General features: G+C 42.5%; 1 protein-coding gene across 1 annotated transcript; it reads right to left on the bottom strand.

Moving 5' to 3' along the window:
- Positions 1 to 1208: 1208 nt before the first annotated feature.
- Positions 1209 to 22785, bottom strand: LOC106579919 (aromatic-L-amino-acid decarboxylase). The gene is made up of 13 exons (XM_082961950.1): positions 22601 to 22785; positions 21665 to 21778; positions 20441 to 20560; positions 17703 to 17837; positions 11092 to 11241; positions 10660 to 10726; positions 10403 to 10497; positions 9503 to 9570; positions 8263 to 8339; positions 7220 to 7239; positions 6949 to 7047; positions 3975 to 4076; positions 1209 to 3607 (listed from the first exon to the last, which is right to left on the bottom strand). The coding sequence occupies exons 1-13, from the start codon at positions 22694 to 22696 to the stop codon at positions 3407 to 3409; spliced, it is 1344 nt and encodes a 447-aa protein (XP_082818076.1). The 5' UTR covers positions 22697 to 22785; the 3' UTR covers positions 1209 to 3406.
- Positions 22786 to 23330: the final 545 nt, after the last annotated feature.

Here is a 23330-nt window from a genome sequence, read left to right as displayed (position 1 = left end):
TGACATGAAGTGTCAACTGTGTGACCCTATATAGACAGATGTGTGTCCTTCCAAGTCATGTCCAATCAATTAAATTGACCACAGGTGGACTCCAATCAAGTTGTAGAAGCATCTCAAGGATGATCAATGGAAACAACAACTGAGCTCAATTTGGAGTCTCATAGCGAAGGGTCTGTAAAATGATGTAAATAAGGTATTTCTGATTTAAATGTTTTATACATTTGCAACATTTTCTAAAAAACAGTTTTCCTTTTATCACTATGGGTTATTGTGTGTAGACTGCTGAGGAAAATTGTTTATTTAATCAATTTTAGAATAAGGCTGTAACGTAACAAAATGTGGAAAAAGTCAAGTGGTCTGAATACCATCCGAAGGCACTGTATACGTTCTAATTAGTATACTACCATAAGTATTGGCGCGTTCTCGCACGCATCTGCATATTTCCGTTAGGGATCGCCTCCTCTGTGAAGTGTGCAATAACTCAATTCAACCTTTGCATTCCTTCTAAACAACTTAGTCCACTCTGTTGATAACATATTCTAGTTTTGGGAACAGAAAACCGTATTGAGATCAAATGACTAATCGATGAGAAAATGTGCAGAATGTCGCCCAAAATCCATCTCGTTCCATTTTTCTCCCACTGCTGGCCAGTGGGCTTCCTCCCACATTTATGCATCCAGTGAAATATCTGTCTCATTGTTTTATCTGTGGTTTTACTGCTCCAACCCTCACTGGACTGTGACAACGCTGCCATCTAGTGGTTTGCAAGGGCGTCGCACCAAAACTCCTAAAGAAAATGTATTTGAAATGGTATGATCTGATAGTGCTGATTGAGTTTTAAATAAGCTAATCATACATAATCAGTTGTGGGTACCAATGGACCTTTCAATCCAATGTGAAAGTATGACATACTCAAACACACATTGCAAACACATTTATTTTGTTGTGTTAAGAGGACCGTACAACGATGCCACAAGGCAGATAAGCAGCAGGAAGCCACAAAGCCACTCAATGCCTATAAAAGAATACAGCTACACTTCAAAAAACATAGGAATGCACTACCACCTTATTGCCAGGTAAAAGCTGATCAAGTTTACAATGCAATTTCCCCCTAATGTTGACTGAAGCAGTCAGCCCAGTGCTGGTTATATCAAGTAACCAGACACAAAAAGAGACCACTACACATATTCTACCACACACACCACACACACCTCATTCAAAAGGCACACTTGACTTGTGAATCAAACCAGGGACAGAGATATTTTGTCTCTTAAAATGACTTGGTTTATTTATTTTGCTTCTACACCTGCATTGCTTGCTGTTTGGGGGTTTTAGGCTGGGTTTCTGTATAGCACTTTGAGATATCAGCTGATGTAAGAAGGGCTATATAAATACATTTGATTTGATTTTGAGTGACTCTATGACATGCTGGGATTCACAGATTAAAGGTCTAATCCAATTCAACTGGTTTGTTTATCCAACAGCCCAACAGAAACATCACATGATGTGCATACAGTAAAGCACACATTTGAAACACATTCATATTACCTTCGTAAGGAGAGACCCTCTCAAGTCAATTCCTCCTTGGCTCACTGCTACTGCAGAGGGCATTAAGTGAAGCTAGGTACATATTGTTTTTGTGTCTCTTCAAATCAACTGAGACATTAACTTTTGTCTGAATATTTTATTCATGCACTTCAGGGCAAAGGCCTACTGTAAGTGTTTTAACTGTTGCTCCCATAAGAGCTCCTATTTGTCTCCTCATGTGTCTCATGGGTTATTATGATGTTCAGGACAAAGCTGCTTATGAACCAGGGTTGGGGTCAATTCCTTTTTAATTCAGTGGATTATGATTTTTTTTTTTCTCAATGCTTCTCTATGAGAACATTTTGGAATTGGAATTTTTGTTTATTTTCAGAATTGACTGAATTGAAATGGCCCCAACTCTGGTATAAAAGATACCTGTGTCTCTGGCATACGATAACTGTTTCTCTATTTGGCATAATCTCAACATGCTGTTCATTTTTGTACTTATTTTTTGGTCTTCATGAAAACAGTGAACAGCTCAAACCTTGGAAGGCAATACTTCAGACAAACAGCAAGTGTGACAATAACTTTTTCTATCTCTATGATGTTCAGGACAATGCTGGTTATGAACCAGGGTTGGGGTCAATTCCTTTTTAATTCAGTCCATTATGGAATACAAGTTTTTTTTCTCAATGCTTTATGAGAACATTTTGGAATTGGAATTTTAGTTTACTTTCAAAATTGACTGAATTGAAATGGGAATGGCCCCAACTCTGGTATAAGATACCCATTTCTCTGGTATAATACCTGTTTCTCTGGTATACAATACCTGTTTCTCTCTTCGGCATAATGTCAACAAGCTGTTCATTGTTGTACTTATTTTTTGGTCTTCATGAAAACAGTGAACAGCTCAAACCTTGGAAGGCAATACTTCAGACAAACAGCAAGTGGGACACTAACTTTTTATATCTCTATTTACTGTATAATGGTGCTAAACCATACAATGTTTTCCAACTCTTAAATCTTGTTTTAGGGACCTAGACTACACCAATGTTTTAATCAATATGCCCCTAAGGGGATAAATAATGTTGTACTGAATTGAATACCTCTACTAATCACTCCACTAGAGCAGGTAAACACAGCTGAGTGATCAGAGCCTAGATAAACCCCAGACAAGATAAAGCCCTACTCATACTAAGTCCTTGCCTGTATTTTTAGCACGCTGACCTTTCTCTAAAGTGATTTGGATGAACAGTTGGTTGAGAGGGGACAGGGCAGGGTGGGTGAGGGTGGAGAGGGGTTGGAGGAGCAGGCGGGGCATACACAGAGCCCTGAGGGAGGTGGTGCCCGTCTCTAGCCTGGCCTCTCTCATTTAGCACACTGGTGTGGGGTCAGAGCATAACTCTGGTAGAACTCCGGTAGAACTCCGATTCCGCTACCAGAATCGGTGGAATGGTATCAAATACATCAACACATGGTTTGATGCCATTCCAGTCCCTCCGTTCCAGCCATTATTATGATCCGTCCTCCCCTCAGCAGCCTCCACTGAGTGAGATCCAGGCCTGTATTCATACAGCATCTCAGAGTAGGAGTGCTGAACTATGATCAGTTCAGCCTTTTACTTCATAAGGAATAAGATAACATGGACACTCCTACTCTGAGATGCTTTTTGAATACCGGCCATGGTCAGGTGGGGTTAGGGCCCTTATTCATCAAGCATCTCAGAGTAGGAGTGCTGATCTAAGATCAGTTTAGCCTTTTAGATTATGATGAATGGACAGGGGGGGGACCTGATCCTAGACCTGCACTCTTACTCTGAAATACTGCTTGATACATACAGCTCCTGGTCCAACCCAGCCTGTATAGTCAATGTGGATGGTCAGTGGGGCAGCTCCTGCATGACCTCGTCGGCCAGCTGTGTGATGAGTCGCCAGGCCTCACGGATGTGACGTGACTCGGTGCTGCGGGCGCAGAGGGCGAAGCGCAGCACAAACTGACCAGACAGCAGGCACGGCACCAGGTGGATCTTCCTGCCGTTGTTGATCCTCTTCAGCAAGGTCTCATTAACCTCATTGGAACCCTTTCAGGAGGAAAGGTCAGATAGATAGATAGGGTGCTATTTGGTATGCAATCTATGTAGTGTACCTTATTCCCTATATAGCCATAGGGCCCTGGTCAAAAGTAGGGCACTATATAGGTAATGGTGTGCCATTTGGGATGTTACAATAGTTTAATACTTAAAAAAAAAAAAGAAAAGAAATGGATGGCGGCAATGTGAACTATGCATAAGAAGCATAGGTTCCAAAATGTAAACTAAAACAATATAGCATAGACCTAACGAGAAATAGTTTTAGTCTACTCCAGTCCGAAGATCGTTTACAACGGTCTGTTGAACGTTCGATGATCATGTGCTGAACTAACATTCACAGTTGGCTGAATTGTCTTACCTTTAGTCTAAAGCAGACCAGCCCCAAGACGACGTCTGCGCTGATCTCAAAGCGCTGGTCAGCGCGAACCAGGCTCTCAAACTCTTTGGCCAACTCCACATGCTATGAAGGCAGAGAGACAGCCATTCATTCATACTCAGCCAGCCAGTGGTGGAAAAAGTACCCAATTGTTATACTTGAGTAAAAGTAAATATACCTTAATAGAAAACGACTCAAGTAAAAGTCACCCAGTAAAATCCTACTTGAGTAAAAGTGAAAAAGTATTTGGTTTTAAATATACTTAAGTATCAAAAGTAAATGTAATTGCTAAAATATACTTAAGTATTAAAAGTAAAAGTATAAATCATTTCAAATTCCTTTCAGCAAACCAAACGGCATGAATTTATTTTCTTTTTTTTAATTTACGGAGAGCCAGGGGCACACTCCAACACTCAGACATAATTTACAAACAAAGCATTTGTGTTTAGTGACTCAGCCAGATCAGATGCAGTAGGTATGACCAGGGATTTTCTCTTTAAGTGCATGAATTAGACAATTTTTCTGTCCTGCTAAGCACTCAAAATGTAACGAGTACTTTTGGGTGTCAAGGAAAATTTATGGAGTAATAAGTAAACATTTTCTTTAGGAATGTAGAGAAAAAGTTGTCAAAAATATAAATAGTAAAGTAGAGTACAGGTACCCCCAAAAACTACTTAAGTAGTACTTTAAAAATATTTTTGCTTAAGTACCTTACACCACTGCAGACAGCTTTCCACTCAAGTCTGAGGTGCTGCAGATGGAAATGGGTTAAGGTGAACTTCTTGATATGGACGCTAGGTGGCACCCTAGTAACTTAATTTTAATAAATTGTTTTTTTCCTAGAGGGTGGTGTCCTTACAGCAGGTAGCTAGCTGGCTGTTGTAATACACCTTTTTTTTCACGAAATGCTGAAACCATGAATAGTAGCTACATTGTCTTTAATGTTCATTCACCCTTGAGAAGGGCTCCATTCTCATAAAAGGTCAGTATTAGCCCAAAGGCTGGCAGATGGCGATATTGAGTCATTTCAGCTTACTGTCCAAAGATCTACAGTATGCAGCTGGCTATACATTCGTATCCCCCGTGGACCGGTTCGTACATAAAGCATTCTCCATGCAGGCTACAAAGGCATCGATTTCCTCCTTAACTTGATTTAGTGGCGACAAAATGGTGGCTAATGCTACTTCCTGACATTGCGGACAGCGTTCAGACCAATGGTAAACAGTCTGCTGCAACCTGATTGGCTGAACGCGATACGCTACATCCGGGAATTGCAATTAGCCACTCTAGCATTCTGGTGGAAAATGGTGTTTCATAAAGTAAGTATGCATATTTTCCCAGTTTTTGTATGCCTACTCACCATTAAATCAAGTTAAGAAGCAAATTGATGCCTTTGCAGCCTGAATGGAGAATGTTTTATGTATGAACCAGTCCACGGGGGATACGAATGTATAGCCGGTTGCATAGATTCCCTTTGGATGATAAAATTAAACAATTCAATATCGCCACCTGCCGGCCTTTGGTCTAGGTCAGTATGTACTTTTATGTTTGTACAAAGACATCCAGAAATCTGAAGAAAATAACAATTAAATAGTCATCAAACTGTCCAACCTTCCTTGGAGGGAATGCTCAAAGCTAATGCCCTATTCCTATTCCAGCTCACGCTGTTCAAACTCTTATTCACCACAGGATCAAACATGTCATCTATTCACTAATCATCAAAGTACCCTGTGTGTGGCATTGAATGCTTAATGAGAATTGAAACGTATATCATTGCATGTAATCACAATTACACAGTAGTACATCATGATGTACAGTATTTGTAACCAAAGGCTGAGTGAAAACAGCCAGGACAGGACTATTAGTAATAACTCCCAACTCACTCATTAATGAGGCCAAAACTCTGGTCCTAACTGTGATTATTAGCTGACCACTCCACTTCCTCATTCCCAGCCAGTAGGTCACCACCGCTATGAGGTTTAATGGTCCGTGTGTGTCCACTATAATTAACTTACTGTTTGTATGTCTATTCAGAAACTGTATGCTGCTGTACCAAGATGATAAGAAAAGCCCCATACAGAGACATCTGTCATCTGACCTACAGTAGGGCAATGGTCAACTTGTTGAATAGCACTGTTTTGTAAAAAGACAACTGTAGCCTATGTATAATTGATCACAAACATGGCAAATCAAACTTTATTTGCCACATGCGCCGTATACAACAAGTGTAGACTTTACTGTGAAATGCTTACTTACAAGCCCTTAATCAACAGTGCAGTTCATGAAGAAGAAAAATATTTACCAAGCAGGATAAAATAAAAAGTAATAATAAAAAGTAACACAATAAGAATAACAAGGCTATGTACAGGGGGCACCAGTACCAAATCAGTGTGCAGGGGTTCAGGCTAGTTGAGGTAATCTGTACATGTAGGTGGGGGCGAAGTGACTATGCATAGGTAACATACAAACAGCGAGTAGCAGCAGTGTACAAGGGGGGGGTCAACGTAAATTGTCAGGTGGCAATTTTTATGAATTGTTCAGCAGTCTAATGGCTTAGGGGTAGAAGCTGTTGAGGAGCCTTTTGGTCCTAGACTTGGCGCTCCGGTACCGCTTGAGTCTCTGACAATTTTCTGGGCCTTCCTCTGACACCGCCTATTATATAGGTCCTGGATGGCAGGAAGCTTGACCCCAGTGATGTACTGGGCCGTACGCACTACCCTCTGTAGCGCCTTACGGTCAGATGCCGAGCAGTCTCTGCTTTACTGGAGTTTTTCTATCTAATAAAGACAGTAGATGAATGCAGTATGCCTCAGTGTATGGCTGGAGGCCTTGTGTTGCTGCTGCTGTTGTTGCTTCATTTACTGATAAGAGCTAGACAGACACAGACCAGGCTGATTTGATTGACAGACAGAGACAGAGGAAGGGAACCGAAGCTGTTTCTGTGCTTTGCTGTTACCTTACGGATATAGTCCTGAAGGCCTTTGAGCCCATACATCCGGAACACAAACCACATCTTGAGAGAGCGGAACCTTCGGCCCAGTGGAATCTGCCAGTGCTGTGAGGTAGAGGGGGAGACAGGGTGCGGTAGGGGGAGATAGGGTGAGGCAGAGAGGGATAAGTGGGTTAGGGTTAGTGGAGCAAACAGAGTGAACTCATCTGATAGGACATCCAGTGCCACTCTTACACATAGACAGAATATAATGATAATAGATAACCATTCAGCTTACCCTGTAATCTGTGATCATTCCTGTAAATAAACAGATGAGTAATTATACTACTAGCAATTCACAGCCAACATTTTAATTATTAGCATATTATTGAATGTTGTTACCGTCGCTGACCTTTATTCTCTCTCTCCCTTGCCAAAGCAAGTGCAGTAGATAAACAGATCTCTCCCGCTCTACATACAGTAGAAAAGCCCTGTTGCAGTGGTAATAACCTGTCATTTCATTGAGCTGGAACTGGGGGAGCAGTGGCCTTACTGTGAGCAGCCTCTCTCTGTGAGGAGAGGTCGGCCAGTCTTTTGTCTTTGTCAGTCCAATTAAGGAGGAGGAGGCTTCAGTGTTGTGTACAACGGCGTCCTAAATGGCATCCTATTCCCTACATAGTGCACTCTGTACAGTCCTTTGGTGCCCTGGTCAAAGTGGTGCACTATCTAAGGAATAGGGTTCCAATTGGGAGAATACATCTGCATCTAAGATGGGTGACTGTCACTGGCTAACACTGGCAGGCAGCGATGCAACAGGACCATTAGTGGACTATTACAGTGCAAATGTTTTGTTGGGAGGAAGGGAGGGACGTCGGTAATTGAACTGGATTGTTTTAGAGTGACGTGTGTTATTAGGTCAGCGTTTGGACGCCTTATTGTATTAACTCTCTAACACAAGAACACACAAACATACGGTACAACTACAGTACATGAACACACCCATTTGCGCACACACACACTTCCTAGCCATATAAAACATGGGGCTATGGTGGTGAGTATTAGTTTATCAGCAAGCCTAAAGCCAGCAGGATTGTGAGGTGAGCAAGCCGACAGACTCTCAGATCCTTGATGTGATGTACTGGGCTCTCACACTAACACCATTCACATCCCATTACATTACAGGGACTCCAGGCATCATCTGCACTTGATCAAATTAAACCACTATACTGTAAATAGGCTGATGAGACTATTGCTAGATTTACCACATCTAAACCTAATAGATTGGAAATAACACAAAAAAGTGATGTCAATACAGACTATTGTCAGTGCAAAAATATCTACCTGACTCTTGATGATCATGTTTCAGGTATAGAGGATCCATCTTGAAGGCCCCAATGAGATCAGATCTTTTCTTCACCCTATGGACAGACACTGAAACACTTAAACACCCTTACCCTATGAGAGCTCCCACAGAAAACAGAAGGGTAGGCTAAAGGGCGAGGCTTTTTAAGAAAAGCACAGAAAACGGCTCCCCCACATACAGGTGTTCAGTGCTACATTAAGTCTTACAAAAGACGCACATTATTGAAGTAATTTCTCTCTATTTTATTGAAGTATATTCTCTTTTTGTTAACTTATATTGAACAATAATCTAAGGGGACACCCGACAGGGGATGACACAGCAGCAGAAATAATATTTTTGTAAACAATGACTTGGCACAACGTGCGCTCTAGATTTTGTCTCAGAATAAGTTGAAAGAATTCTGGTTTCACAATCAGTTGAGCATGAAATAAGAACGTAAGATCATAAGTGAGACCAGGGTCTCTCAGTTACACATTCACCTGACGTATTGTTACAAACTGTTATAAACCCATAATACCATACTACCATTCATAAACTGAGATGCTACAAGTCATCTTAACTTTATTCCAGTTATTAGAATACACTACAGCGTCATAAAAAAAAAGCAGACAGCTATTTGTGAGCAGACTACATAAGTCTCTCCTTACATAAGTCATTTGCTTTGTTAACGGACTTTGTCATGGCAACTCACCGGGGATGGAAGAGGGCATTGAGCGTTCTATCAACAAGAAATGTTGGGGTTGTTTGTGGGGTGATGAGAGAGGGCAGATGGGATGCCTATTCCCACCCACTCTGTTTAAAGAATGCTTTAAACAGAGAGTAGTGTAGAGTAGTGTAGTCAATAGCCACATTAAGCAACAGTGTAACTAAGGATGGGGAGAATAGAACAGCCTTAGAATTTAGGTTATAGACACGTATACAGTTGCACAGTGTCGTGCTGAGCTCACAAGGCAGTTTAGATTTGAATCAATATTAAAAACCATGTTGAAGCCGCTCCCCTCTCCCCATAGAACAGAAAAGAAACTAAGGGGTCATACAAAATCAACGTGAAAAATATATATTATACAAGTAAAGATTTTACTTAAGGAAGTTGTATGATTTTATTTAAATGACCAGCAGGGAATCTTACAGACTGTCCACCTGGTCAGATAAAACAACCTGTTCAATAATAAAAGGATGTTTCTACAAAGGCTGACTGTCAATCACTTGATAACTTACCACATTGTAGAGCAGTCAAAGTTGACCAACAGCCATTTGTGTGGGTTGAAATTGAAAGAGTCTGCAAACTGAAAGAGATAAGAGTCAGCCATTCAAATCAGCTGATTTTGACGTAAGTGTACAGGTCACCCTCTTAATACACAAGCCATTTTTTTCCATTTAAATGTAGGAAAATCATGGTCTTAGAATATATTTGATTTGTCAAAGACCCTTGCTGCCATCACTAGGTTTGCACTGACTGCAGCTGGCCTACCACCATATCCTTCCCACCTGCCTTCACAGACACAATAAAAGCAGGCAGCAATAAGAGACAATATCAATCAGAGAGGCTCGTGCCCAGTTGTTACCATGCTGACAGACGCAGGAGCCTGCCTATCACTCATATCCTAGCAACCAGCCTCAGCTGCAGAGGGAGCCGGTGTGCCTGCCTGTCATTCAGGTGTGTGTGCGCGGGCGTGTGTGTTCCCGCCTCCTCTACTACATCCCTGCCCCCCAACCCCACTCTCCAACATTGTTTGAACTTGTGTCGCTAATAAACAGTGATATTTCTTTGACGAGGAGAGCAGCAGGATTTTATCTAAAGGTCTGATGATGCCTGAGGAAATGACTTTAGCCTTATCTGTTCTCTCAGTGTGTCACTCCACTCGGCTCGGTTGGAGACGCATGCTATCCAAAAGGCCAACAGATGATTTTCTAATTTCCAATGGATTATTGGGCATATTACTTATTCTAGCACGCTTCCCTCTTGACAGTTACGTTATTATCAAACACAAATTATAATGGGTGTAAATACAAGTATGTTCACTGGCAATTTAACTGGAAGTGTGTGTGTGTGTGTGTGTGTGTGTGTGTGTGTGTGTGTGTGTGTGTGTGTGTGTGTGTGTGTGGCTGGTTTCTAACCTCAATGCCGTTCAACAGAGGTCTGAATTCAGGACAGATAAAGGAACTCCCAGCATATGCAGCATCAATGTGCATCCAGATTTTCTCTGCGTTACCTGAGACAAAAATACAAATGCGTAGAACAGAAACATACAGAGCTGGTCCTGAAACATGGCTGTACAGTAGATTCCTATGTCTTTATCAGTCTACAACCATGTGTCGGTGCTAATAGACAGCCTTTAGGAGTATGTTAATAATGCTTTAAGAATCATACTTACATATGGGCCCAAGTTCAGTAATGTGATCAAATGCACATGAGGGAGTGGTCCCAAGAGTAGCACAGAACTAAATGAAAGAACAAAAATCCCCCAAAATTGGAAAAACACAGTCCTTTACATTATATTCATAAGAATGTGTTTGTGGACTGTATTGGACTATTGGTTATTTCTGTTTGACTATTGTCTGGACAATTGATTGTGGCATATTCTTTATAATAAGGGGAAAATGAATGTGTCTAGTCTAAGTGCCAATCTGCCGCCTCAAAGCTTGTCCATGTAAATGGACGTGTGTTCTGTTCTTTACGTAAAAGGGGATGAGTGTGTTCTGTTCTTTACGTAAAAGGGGATGAGTGTGTTCTGTTCTTTACGTAAAAGGGGATGAGTGTGTTCTGTTCTTTACGTAAAAGGGGATGAGTGTGTTCTGTTCTTTACGTAAAAGGGGATGAGTCCTGCAGCCTTGTCTTCATGTATCATTCTCCGGAGGGTCTCTCCCTGGACAGCATACTTGTCTGACTGATCCGTTGGAATCTTCTTCATCCTCACTTCGGCAATCATACCTGCTCGTTCCACCGAGCAATGAGCCTGCTCAAAGAGAGTAGAGCAGAGTTAACACAGGTGACTTCAAGATAGCCAACTATGTCACAACCCAAACAGACCAGATGATATACATGTAGGTCACTTCAAGATAGTGAACAACGTCCGACCAAAGGGAGTAGAGCTCCCAAGATAGCCATAGAGAGAATGATTTGTGTGACTTAAAAGACAGCCAACATCGTCACGGCCACCAGACTTAAGCCAGATCATGCTAATAGGTTATTTTACACCAGTCTAAATGATCATTCTATCTCGGCATATAGTACTGTACATTCTCCCAAAGATGAAATAATGTTTGTAGTCCGTCCAAGTAAGACGTTAAAGGACCAGTTGTACTGTGCAACGTCACTCCTGGAGAAAAGGGCTGTTATCCTCTTCCCCATAAAGGCCAGTGTTGTCCTCGGGGCAGAGCCATAACCTAATCCCATCCTGCTCAGGTCAACAGAGCAGAGCTAGCATGACTGACAAACAGACCCATATCACGAGAAAGGTTTACCAAGAAAAACTTACAAAAGGACTAATTCAAGGCAGAAAGGAGTTGGAGCACGCAAGATTGATTTATTTTAGCTCACTTTAATCCTTTGTAGAGGATGCGAACAGGTGACTGACGTTTTAACGTCAAACTGACGTCTTCCTCAGAGTGAACTGACCATTGCACTTACCTCCTATTTATAGCCTAGTGGCCCATTGAAACACAGTGCTAGAGGCATTACTACAGATCCGGGTTCATTCCCGGGCTGTGCCACAACCAGCCGAGGCCGGGAGTCCCATAGGACGGCACACAATTGGCCCAGCATCGTCTGGGTTAGGGGAGGTTTTGGCTGGTGGGGATTTAATTGGCTCATCGCATTCTAGTGACTCCTTGTGGTGGGCCGGGTGCCTGCGGGCTGATCCCGTAGCCAGCTGAACGGTGTTTCAGCCGACACATTGTTGCGGCTGGCTTCCGGGTTAAACTGGTGGGTGTTAAGTAGAGCGGTTAGACGGGTCATGTTTCGAAGGGCGCATTACCCCACTTTCACCTCTCCCGAGCCGATTGGGGAGTTGCAGTGATGAGACAAGATCGAAAATTGGGGAGAAAAAGGGGGTAAAAAAAAGATACAGTACCAGTCAAGAGTTTGGGCACACCTACTCATTCAAGGGTTTTTCTTTATTTTTACTATTTTCTACGTTGTAGAATAATAGTGAAGACATCAAAACTATGAAAGAACACATATGCAATCACGTAACCAAAAAGTGCTAAATCAAAACATATTTTATACTTGAAATTTTCCAAAGTAGCCACTTTTTGCCTTGACAGCTTTGCACACACTTGGCATTCTCTCAACCAGCTTTATGAGGTAGTCACCTGGAATGCATTTCAATTAACAGGTGTGCCTTGTTAAACGTTAATTTGTGGAATTTCTTTCCTTATTAATGCGTTTGAGCCAATCAGTTGTGTTGTGACAAGGTAGGGGTGGTATACAGAAGAAAGCCCTATTTGGTAAAAGACCAAGTCCATATTATGTCAAGAACAGCTCAAATAAGCAAAGAGAAACGACAGTCCATCATTACTTTAAGACATGAAGGTCAGTCAATGAGGAACATTTCAAGAACTTTGAAAGTTTCCTCAAGTGCAGTCGCAAAAACCATCAAGGGCTATGATGAAACTGGCTCTGACGAGGACCACCACAGGAAAGGAAGACCCAGAGTTAACTCTGCTGCAAAGGATAAGTTCATTAGAGTTACCAGCCTCAGAAATTGCAGTCCAAGTAAATGCTTCACAGAGTTGCTTCACACAAGTAACAGACAGATCTCAACATCAACTGTTCAGAGGAGACTGTGTGAATCAGGCCTTCATGGTCAAATTGCTGCATAGAAACCACTACTAAAGGACACCAATAATAAGAATAGACTTGCTTGGGCTAAGAAACACGCAATAGAAATTAGACCGGTGGAAATCTGTACTTTGGTCTGAATTTGAGATTTTTGGCTCCAACCATTGTGTCTGTGACAGAGTAGGTAAACGGATGATCTCTGCATGTGTGGTTCCCACCGTGAAGCATGGAGGAGGAGGTGTGATGGTGCTTTGCTGGTGACACTGTCAGTGATTTATTTACAATTCAAGGCACACTTAACAAGCATGGCTACCACAGCATTCTGAGCGATACGCCATCCCATCTGGTTTGCGCCTAGTCTGATCATTTGTTTTTCAACAGGACAATGACCCAACACACCGAGGCTGTCACACCCTGATCTGTTTCACTCGTCTTTGTGATTGTCTCCACCCCCCTCCAGGTGTCGCCCATCTTCCCCTGTGTATTTATACCTGTGTTCTCGGTTTGTCTGTTGCCAGTTCGTCAGGCCAACCATAATTTGTGTGTCAGCTCCTGCTTTTCCCCAGTCTCTTTTCTCGTCCTCCTGGTTTTTGACCCTTGTCTGTCCTGACCAATCTGGTTACTACTCCTGCCCAGTAACTAGAATATGCATATAATTATTGGCTTTGGATAGAAAACACCCTAAAGTTTCTAAAACTGTTTGAATGGTGTCTGTGAGTATAACAGAACTCATATGGCAGGCAAAAACCTGAGAAGATTTCATGCAGGAAGTGGCCTGTCTGACAAGGTGTCGTTCTTCTTGTCTCTGTTTATTGAAGAGTGAGGATCTTAGCTGTCCCGTGACACTTCCTACGGCTGCCATAGGCTCTCAGAAGGCGGCAAAATGCTGAATCGTGGCTTTGCAGGCTCTGGCTGAAACAAAGTAGCGCGTTTGGGTAGTGGCTGGTTACAGTACTGTGAGACTCAGGCTCGTGCCCGCGTCGACCGAAAGCTTTGTTTTCTTTCCTCTGTTTAGCTAAATGGACATTCCCGGTCGGAATATTATCGCTTTTTTACGAGAAAAATGGCATAAAAATGGATTTTAAACAGCGGTTGACATGCTTCGAAGTACGGTAATGGAATATTTAGATTTTTTTTGTCACGAATTGCGCACGACCCTGATTTACCATTTCGGATAGTTTCTGGAACGCACGAACAAAACACCGCTATTCGGATATAACGATGGATTATTTTGGACCAAACCAACATTTGTTATTGAAGTAGCAGTCCTGGGAGTGCATTCTGACGAAGACAACAAAAGGTAATCAAACTTTTGTAATAGTAAATCTGATATTGGTGAGTGCTAAACTTGCCGGGTGTCTAAATAGCTAGCCCGTGATGGCTGGGCTATGTACTTAGAATATTGCAAAATGTGCTTTCACCAAAAAGCTATTTTAAAATCGGACATATCGAGTGCATAGAGGAGTTCTGTATCTATAATTCTTAAAATAATTGTTATGCTTTTTGTGAACGTTTATCGTGAGTAATTTAGTAAATTGTTAGTGAATTCGCCGGAAGTTTGCGGGGGGTATGCTAGTTCTGAACGTCACATGCTAATGTAAAAAGCTGTTTTTTGATATAAATATGAACTTGATTGAACAAAACATGCATGTATTGTATAACATAATGTCCTAGGGTTGTCATCTGATGAAGATCATCAAAGGTTAGTGCTGCATTTAGCTGTCTTCTGGGTTTTTGTGACATTATATGCTAGCTTGAAAAATGGGTGTCTGATTATTTCTGGCTTGGTACTCTGCTGACATAATCTAATGTTTTGCTTTCGTTGTAAAGCCTTTTTGAAATCGGACAGTGTGGTTAGATTAACGTGAGTCTTGTCTTTAAATAGCTGTAAAATAGTCATATGTTTGAGAAATTGAAGTAATAGGATTTTTAAGGTATTTGAAAATCGCGCCACTGGATTAGACTGGCTGTTGCGTAGGTGGGACGAATTCGTCCCGCCTGCCCTAGAGAGGTTAACACTTTTTTGGTTACTACATGATTCCATATGTGTTATTTCATAGTTTTGATGTCTTCACTATTATTCTATAATGTAGAAAATAGTAAAAATAAAGAAAAACCCTTGAATGAGTAGGTGTCCAAACTTTTGACTGGTAGTGTAAATAAAATTAAAATAAACAATATAAAAACAATTATAATGATAATATATTTCAAGGTAAATGGCAAATTATAGCGCAAAGTAATAGAAATAATAATGTGCATTTGAGCATGTACAGTACATGATATTTGTAACGCCACAATTAATGAAGCTTTGATTAACGACATTTATTTTATCATTAGTATTATTTTGTGCTATAATTTGCCATTTACCTTGAAACACATTATCATTATTTTACATTGTTGTGTCTCAATGGGCCACTAGGCTATAAATAGGAGGTAAGTGCAATGGTCAGTTCACTCTGAGGAAGACGTCAGCTTGACGTTGAAACGTCAGTCACCTGTTCGCATCCTATACAAAGGATTAAAGTGAGCTAAAATAAATCAATCTTGCGTGCTCCAACTCCTTTCTGCCTTGAATTAGTCCTTTTGTAAGTTTCTTGCTAATGATTTGTCTACTTTGTTGAGCACCTCTCCTTTTGCTGAAGCACCAACGCACCAATGCGTTGCGGCTCACAGGCCTTCTTCAAGGTGCACAGCAGTGACAGGTGAAATTAATGACCAGAAATTTAAGGGGAGTGCATTCATAAAGTATTGAGACCCCTTCACTTTTTCCACATTTTGTTACATTACAGCCTTATTCTAAAATTGATTAAATCGTTTCTTATTCAATCTACACACGATACCCCATAATGACAAATCAAAAACAGGTTTTTAGAAATGTTTGCAAATGTATTAAAAAATAAAAACTGAAATATCACATTTACATAAGTATTCAGACCCTTTACTCAGTACTTTGTTGAAGCACCTTTGGCAGCGACTACAGCCTCAAATCTTCTTGGGTATGACGCTACAAGCTTGGCACACCTGTATTTGGGGAGATTCTCCCATTCTTATCTTCAGATCCTCTCAAGCGCTGTCAGGTTGGATGGGGAGCGTTGCTGCACGGCTATTTTCAGGTCTCTCCAGAGATGTTGATCGGGCTCTGGCTGGGCCACTCAAGGACATTCAGAAACTTGTCCCGAAGCCACTCCTACGTTGTCTTGGCTGTGTGCTTAGGGTTGTTGTCCTGTTGGAAGGTGAACCTTCACCCCAGTCCTTTGCCTCGCTCTGGAGCAGGTTTTCATCAAGGATCTCTCTGTACTTTGCTCCGTTAATCTTTCACTCGATCCGGACTGTTCTCCCAATCCCTGCCACTGAAAAACATCCCCACAGCATGATGCTGCCACCACCATAGGGATGGTATTGACCAGGTGATGAGCGGTGCCTGGTTTCCTCCAGACGTGACACTTAGCATTCAGGCCAAAGTGTTCAATCTGTTTTTAATCAGACCAGACCATTTGGTTTCTCATGGTCAGAGTCCTTTGGGTGCCTTTTGGCAAACTCCAAGTGGGCTGTCATGTGCCTTTTACTGAGGAGGGGCTTCCATCTGGCCACTCTACCATAAAGGCCTGATTGGTGTCGTGCTGCAGAGATTTTTGTACTTCTGGAAGGTTCTCCCAACTCCACAGAGGAACTCTGGATCTCTGTCAGAGTGACCATAGGGTTCTTGGTCTCCTCCCTGATCAAGGTCCTACTCCCCCGATTGCTCAGTTTGGCCGGGCGGCCAGCTCTAGGAAGAGTCTTGGTGGTTCCAAACTTCTTCCATTTAAGAATGATCGAGGCCACTGTCTTCTTGGGGACCTTCAATGCTGCAGAAATGTTTTGGTACCCTTCCCTGTGCTTCGACACAATCCTGGCTCAGAGCTCATGGCTTAGTTTTTGCCCTGACATGCACTGTCAACTGTGGGACCTTATATGGACAGGTGTGTGCTTTTCCAAATCATGTCCAATCATAGGTGGACTCCAATCAAGTTGTAGAAACCTCTCAAGGATGATCAATGGAAACAGGATGCACCTTAGCTCAATTTAAAGTCACATAGCAAAGGGTTTGAATACTTATGTAAGTAACGTATTTCTGTAAATAAATAAATAAATAAATAAATAAATAAATATATATATATACACACACATACATACATACATACATACACACATATATACACACTTGCAAACATTTAAAACCTGTTTTCGCCTTGTCATTATGGGGTGTAGATGTTTAAATAAATATGTTCCCTCAAATCTAATCAATTTTAGATTAAGGCTGTAACGTAACAAAATGTGGAAAAAGTGAAGGGGTCTGAATACTTTCCAAATGCACTATATATTATATTAAACAATAGATAAAGAGGGACTAATACCCCAAATTATAAAGAGGAAAAAACAAACATTTGTTAATTTTTTCTTAATTATTTTGGAAATTATTCCCTCTTTATTTATTGGTAAATATTGTTAACCAATAGATAAATTAGAAGTCCAAAACGCACCTGCATTACGGCGGGACTGATTGGGTCAAAGTGCTCTATAGTGCTCATCTGGTTTTGTGACCTGACCTGTTCAGGGTAGGAGTAGGATTAATAAGAGCAAGAGTAGAAACCTGACCTGGTCAGAGGAGTAGGCCACCAGTTTGGAGGTAATGCCAGTCTCTGGACGTTGTGGGTCACTGGCCAGGATCATTCTGACCGCCCTGCAGCGGGCAGCTAGGAGAGCCACAAGAGTTGCCTCACTGGCCGTACCCTACAGAAAAACAGACGAATGTAAGTGGGGTGGTTTCGATGACTTCAGTCAAATCAGTAGGCCTTGCAACATGTACATCCTCTACGGTCATAGGGAGGTCCCACGTTCTATAAAAAAAAACAGACTTAACATGTAAAATCTGCGCCACACAAACCTGATGGTTTTCAAATAGCTCTTGTTCTTTGCTAAGGCTATTCATATGCACAGCCACTTAACCAACAAAGCAGTTAAGAAAATAACTAAAAAAAAGTAAGAGATAAAAGTAGCAAATAATTAAAGAGCAGCAGTAAAATAACAATTGTGCGGGGGCACTGGTGTCAAGGTAATTGAGACAATATGTACATGTAGGTAGAGTTATTAAAGTGACTATGCATAGATGATAACAGAGAGTACTGCAAATAGTCTGGGTAGTCATTTGATTAGATGTTCAGGAGTCTTATGGCTTGGGGGTAGAAGCTGTTTAGAAGCCTCTTGGACCTAGACTTGGTGCTCTGGTACCGCTTGCCGTGCGGTAGCAGAGAGAACAGTCTATGACTAGGGTGGCTGGAGTCTTTAACAATTTTTAAGGCCTTCCTCTGACACCGCCTGGTATAGAGGTCCTGGATGGCAGGAAGCTTGGCCCCGGTGATGTACTGGGCCGTACGCACTACCCTCTATAGTGCCTTGCGGTCGGAGGCCGAGAGGTTGCCATACCAGGCAGTGATGCAACCCGTCAGGATGCTCTCAATGGTGCAGCTGTAAAACCTTTTGAGGATCTGAGGACCCATGCCAAAGGGGGAGGTGGCATCCATCATTCTTCCATTTAAGAATGATGGAGGCCACTGTGTTCTTGCGGACCTTCAATGCTGCAGACATTTTTGTACCCTTCCCCAGATCTGTGCCTCGGAGCTCTACAGACAATTCTTTCGACCTCATGGCTTGGATATGCACTGTCAACTGTGTTTTTTTCCCCTTCTTCCTTCTAAAACTTGTTTTCACTTTGTCATGATGGGGTATTGTGTGTAGATTGATGAGAAACAAATTATATTTAATGCATTTTAGAATAAGGCTGTAACGTAATAAAATGTGGAAATAGTGAAGGGGTCTGAATACTTTTCGAATGCACTGTACTTTAATTACCTCGTACCCCTGCACATCCACTAGGTACTGGTAGTCCTTGTATATAGACAAGTTATCATTACTCATTATGTATCTATGATGACATGTTTAACTTTCTATTATTTCTCTATGTTCTTTCTCTCTGCTTTGTTGGGAAGGGCCCGTAAGTAAGCATTTCAGTAGTCCACACCTGTTGTTTAGGATGCATGTGACGAATACTATTTGATTTTACAGTATAATAATTTCACTCACAATCATATATGCAAATCTCACTCATTAGCTTCTGTTTGATAAAACTGCTCCTAAATGCATCTCATACTCTTCCAAATGCTCATCTGAACATGGTGCATCATGTGAGATGGCAACTTGTCACGGCTCTCATTAGGCTGGCAACAAGTGAGAGGAGGCCTACAGTGAGGGAAAAAAGTATTTGATCCCCTGCTGATTTTGTACGTTTGCCCACTGACAAAGAAATGATCAGTCTATAATTGTAATGGTAGGTTTATTTGAACAGTGAGAGACAGAATAACAACAAAAGAATCCAGAAAAACGCATGTCAAAAATGTTATAAAATTATTTGCATTTTAATGAGGGAAATAAGTACAGAGCCCAGCTCTGTACACGCTGGGCTGGCAACACGTACTTGTTGCCATAGTGAAGTGCACTTAAAACCCCAGCCACAAACAAAACACCCCTAGGATGAGCCATGCTCCTCGATGGATTCAATAGTGGGCCATTAAATTATCTGTCAACCAACTGTGGCTCAGTTGGTCGAGCATGGTGTGTGCAACGCCAGGGTTGTGGGTTCGATTCCCACGGGGGGCCAGTACAAAAAAATTTAAAAAATTTAAAAAATGCATGAAATGTATGTATTCACTACTGTAAGTTGCTCTGGATAAGAGCGTCTGCTAAATGACTAAAATGTTAAAAAAAATGTAAATGCAAACCATCTCTCTCTCATGCCTCAGCCACCTCTCCTAGCTCATCCCTGGCTGTGACAGTCACCTCAGCTGCTCTGCTGAATCCACAACAATAAATGAACGCTGAATGCTTTACCACACGAAATAAGTACCCACAACCCCAAAACACACACGCCAAACTTTGACTGACATATTAAAAGGCAATTTCCTGCTGTTTATCTGGTGTTGTGAGGCGAAAAATAACCAAAACATATATGGCAGACAAGTTGCTGGCAGTGACAGAATCGTGGGCAGTCAATTGCTTTTCCTATTATTCTAACATCTGCATTGTTTTAAAAAGCAAAGTGGCACGGGCTGTAAATATGGTTGACCCTACTGTGAATGCCATGTGTTCTGTACAAATATTTGATTTATAGTGACTTGGATATCCTTACTTGAAATATGACAAATATCCGACGACATTTTTCATTTAAATTAATTAATTGAGCAATTAAATGTATGTTGTGGCAATGTAGCAATACAACTGTGGAAATAAAAGCAATGCATTGTCTTACCCAAAAGAAATGGTGGGTAGTTTTACCATACCTGGATGACGCCTCCTCCTTGTCCGTGTGTCCCGGCGATGAAGTCTTCTGGCAGCTTGAGCATCTTCCCCAGCCAGTCCATCATGACTGTTTCCAGCTCTGTACACGCTGGGCTGGCAGCCTACAGTAACATGGGGCTAGAAACAGGGTCAACACACAGCTCTGTACACGCTGGGCTGGCAGCCTACAGTAACATGGGGTTAGAAACAGGGTCAACACACAGCTCTGTACACGCTGGGCTGGCAGCCTACAGTAACATGGGGTTAGAGACAGGGTCAACACACAGCTCTGTACACGCTGGGCTGGCAGCCTACAGTAACATGGGGCTAGAAACAGGGTCAACACACAGCTCTGTACACGCTGGGCTGGCAGCCTACAGTAACATGGGGTTAGAGACAGGGTCAACACACAGCTCTGTACACGCTGGGCTGGCAGCCTACAGTAACATGGGGCTAGAAACAGGGTCAACACACAGCTCTGTACACGCTGGGCTGGCAGCCTACAGTAACATGGGGTTAGAAACAGGGTCAACACACAGCTCTGTACACGCTGGGCTGGCAGCCTACAGTAACATGGGGTTAGAAACAGGGTCAACACACAGCTCTGTACACGCTGGGCTGGCAGCCTACAGTAACATGGGGCTAGAAACAGGGTCAACACACAGCTCTGTACACGCTGGGCTGGCAGCCTACAGTAACATGGGGTTAGAAACAGGGTCAACACACAGCTCTGTACACGCTGGGCTGGCAGCCTACAGTAACATGGGGTTAGAAACAGGGTCAACACACAGCTCTGTACACGCTGGGCTGGCAGCCTACAGTAACATGGGGTTAGAGACAGGGTCAACACACAGCTCTGTTCATGCTGGGTTAGAGACAGGGTCAACACACAGCTCTGTACATGCCGGGCTGGCAGCCTAGAGTACTGTGGAGTTATCACACCATTTGGACATGGACCGATATTAGCATTTTTCACGTCAAGGAATTGAATTTGTGCCACAAATGCTAAAACGTAAATATTTGGAAAAAGTGATATGGAATCTTAACCAAAGCATGGATTGCTGTAATACCTTGTCCATAAACTGCTTACAGGGTAAGGAAGCCAACATGTAATTTTGTGATGTGGGTGAACTATCCCTTTAATGTCTTAAAATGTTGATACTGTTCAAATCACATTCAAAAGAAAGAGAGAGGATGACAGAAACAGATGACAAGGTCATACATACCCAGGAGAATCCGATGCAACCAATAGCTCCAGACAGCATGTCTGCCAGCATGGCCGGGAAGGAGTTAGCCGTGGGGAAGTAGGCATAGAAGTACGGGCTGTGCCAGTGGGTCACCTAAACACAGAGGAAGAGTCGTGTCAGGTAGCCTAGAGGTTAGAGTCTGGTTCGAATCCCAGGTGTAACCTGACAGAGTAAATCTGACAGGATATGTGCTGGCAATCAGAGGTTTGCTGGTATCAAAATCCTGCTAAATACCATGCCTTGCCATGGTGCCACTGAGCCCTTGAGCAAGGCACTTAACCCCTAAACTGCTCTAGCCCTTGAGCATGGCAGTTAAACTGTTCCAGGCTGAATTCCAGTCTTGTGCGCGTTTGGGGCACCACGCTAGAGGCTGCCAGTGCTCCCGTCTGTCTCCCTTACATGCGTTTCCCATGGTGAGTCATTCACTAGACTAACTGGGCTTATTCCACACTGTTGAATGCAGAGGTGATTGTGCTCCCGCACACACGATTTAGCATAACGGATTATAAAGGGAAAGCTAGCCACATTGTGACAAAGACACCTTGCTTCCAGACAAACTAAACACTTTCTTCGCCCTACTTTGAGGAAGTCAACACTGCGCTGTGGACGTGGGTCCCTGCCACTCACGAGGACTGTGTGCTCCCGATCTCCGTGTGCTCCCGATCTCCGCACGTGCGCCATCTTGCATAAATGTGTTTTGTCCCCCCACACCAAACGCGATCACGACACGCAGGTTAAAATATCAAAACAAACTCTGAACCAATTATATTAATTTGGGGACAGGTAGAAAAGCATGAAACATTGATGGCGATTTAGCTAGTTAGCTTGCACTTGCTAGCTAATTTGTCCTATTTAGCTAGCTTGCTGTTGCTAGCTAATTTGTCCTGGGATATAAACATTGAGTTGTTATGTTACCTGAAATGCACAAGGTCCTCTGCTCCGCCAATTAATCCACACATCCTTCCAGGCTTTTTCTTCTCTTGACTTTATATTGTGTTTGGCAACTTTCATAAATTAGGTGCATTACCGCCACTGACCTCGTTTGTCTTTCCGTCACCCACGTGGGTATAACCAATGAGGAGATGACACGTGGGTACCTGCTTCTATAAAAAACCAATGAGGAGATGGGAGAGGCAGGACGTGCTGCGTGATCTGCGTCAGAAATGAATCTGTTCTATTTTAGCCCTTGGCAAAGCAGACCCTCGTTGGCGCGCGCGAGCAGTGTGGGCGCAACAATTGAATAACAGATTTATACGCGAGCAGTGTATAGACATTTAAGTGTGTTAACCCTTGCAAGGCTGCCGGCCCAGACGCCATCCCAAGCCATGTCCTCAGAGTATGTGCAGACCAGCTGGCTGGAGTGTTTACGGACATATTCAATCTCTAACTATCCCAGTCTGTTCTCCCCACTTGTTTCAATATGTCCACCATCGTTCCCGTACCCAAAAAAGCGAAGGTAACTGAACTAAATTACTATTGCCCCGTAGCACTCACTTCTGTAATCATTAAAGTGCTTTGAAAGGCTAGTTAAGGACCATATCACCTGCATCTTACCTGACAACCTAAAACCAATTTGCATACCTCCCCAACAGATCCACAGCTGACGCAATCGCCATTGCACTGCACACCGCCCTATCCCACCTGG

Source organism: Salmo salar, chromosome 02 (genome assembly GCF_965601325.2).
Source record: "Salmo salar chromosome 02, fSalSal1, whole genome shotgun sequence".
In the NCBI taxonomy this organism is placed as follows: Eukaryota; Metazoa; Chordata; class Actinopteri; order Salmoniformes; family Salmonidae; genus Salmo; species Salmo salar.
This window is presented reverse-complemented; position numbering and strand designations above follow the sequence as displayed.

Excerpts from the sequence above, each read along its gene's own strand:
- LOC106579919 (XM_082961950.1), bottom strand. The coding sequence starts at position 22,696 with ATGAAAGTTGCCAAACACAATATAAAGTCAAGAGAAGAAAAAGCCTGG. Across the intron at positions 21,779-22,600 it reads GAGGACCTTGTGCATTTCAG|GTGACCCACTGGCACAGCCC; the intron begins GTAACATAACAA and ends CTCTGTGTTTAG. Across the intron at positions 3,608-3,974 it reads TGGTCTGCTTTAGACTAAAG|GGTTCCAATGAGGTTAATGA; the intron begins GTAAGACAATTC and ends TCCTCCTGAAAG.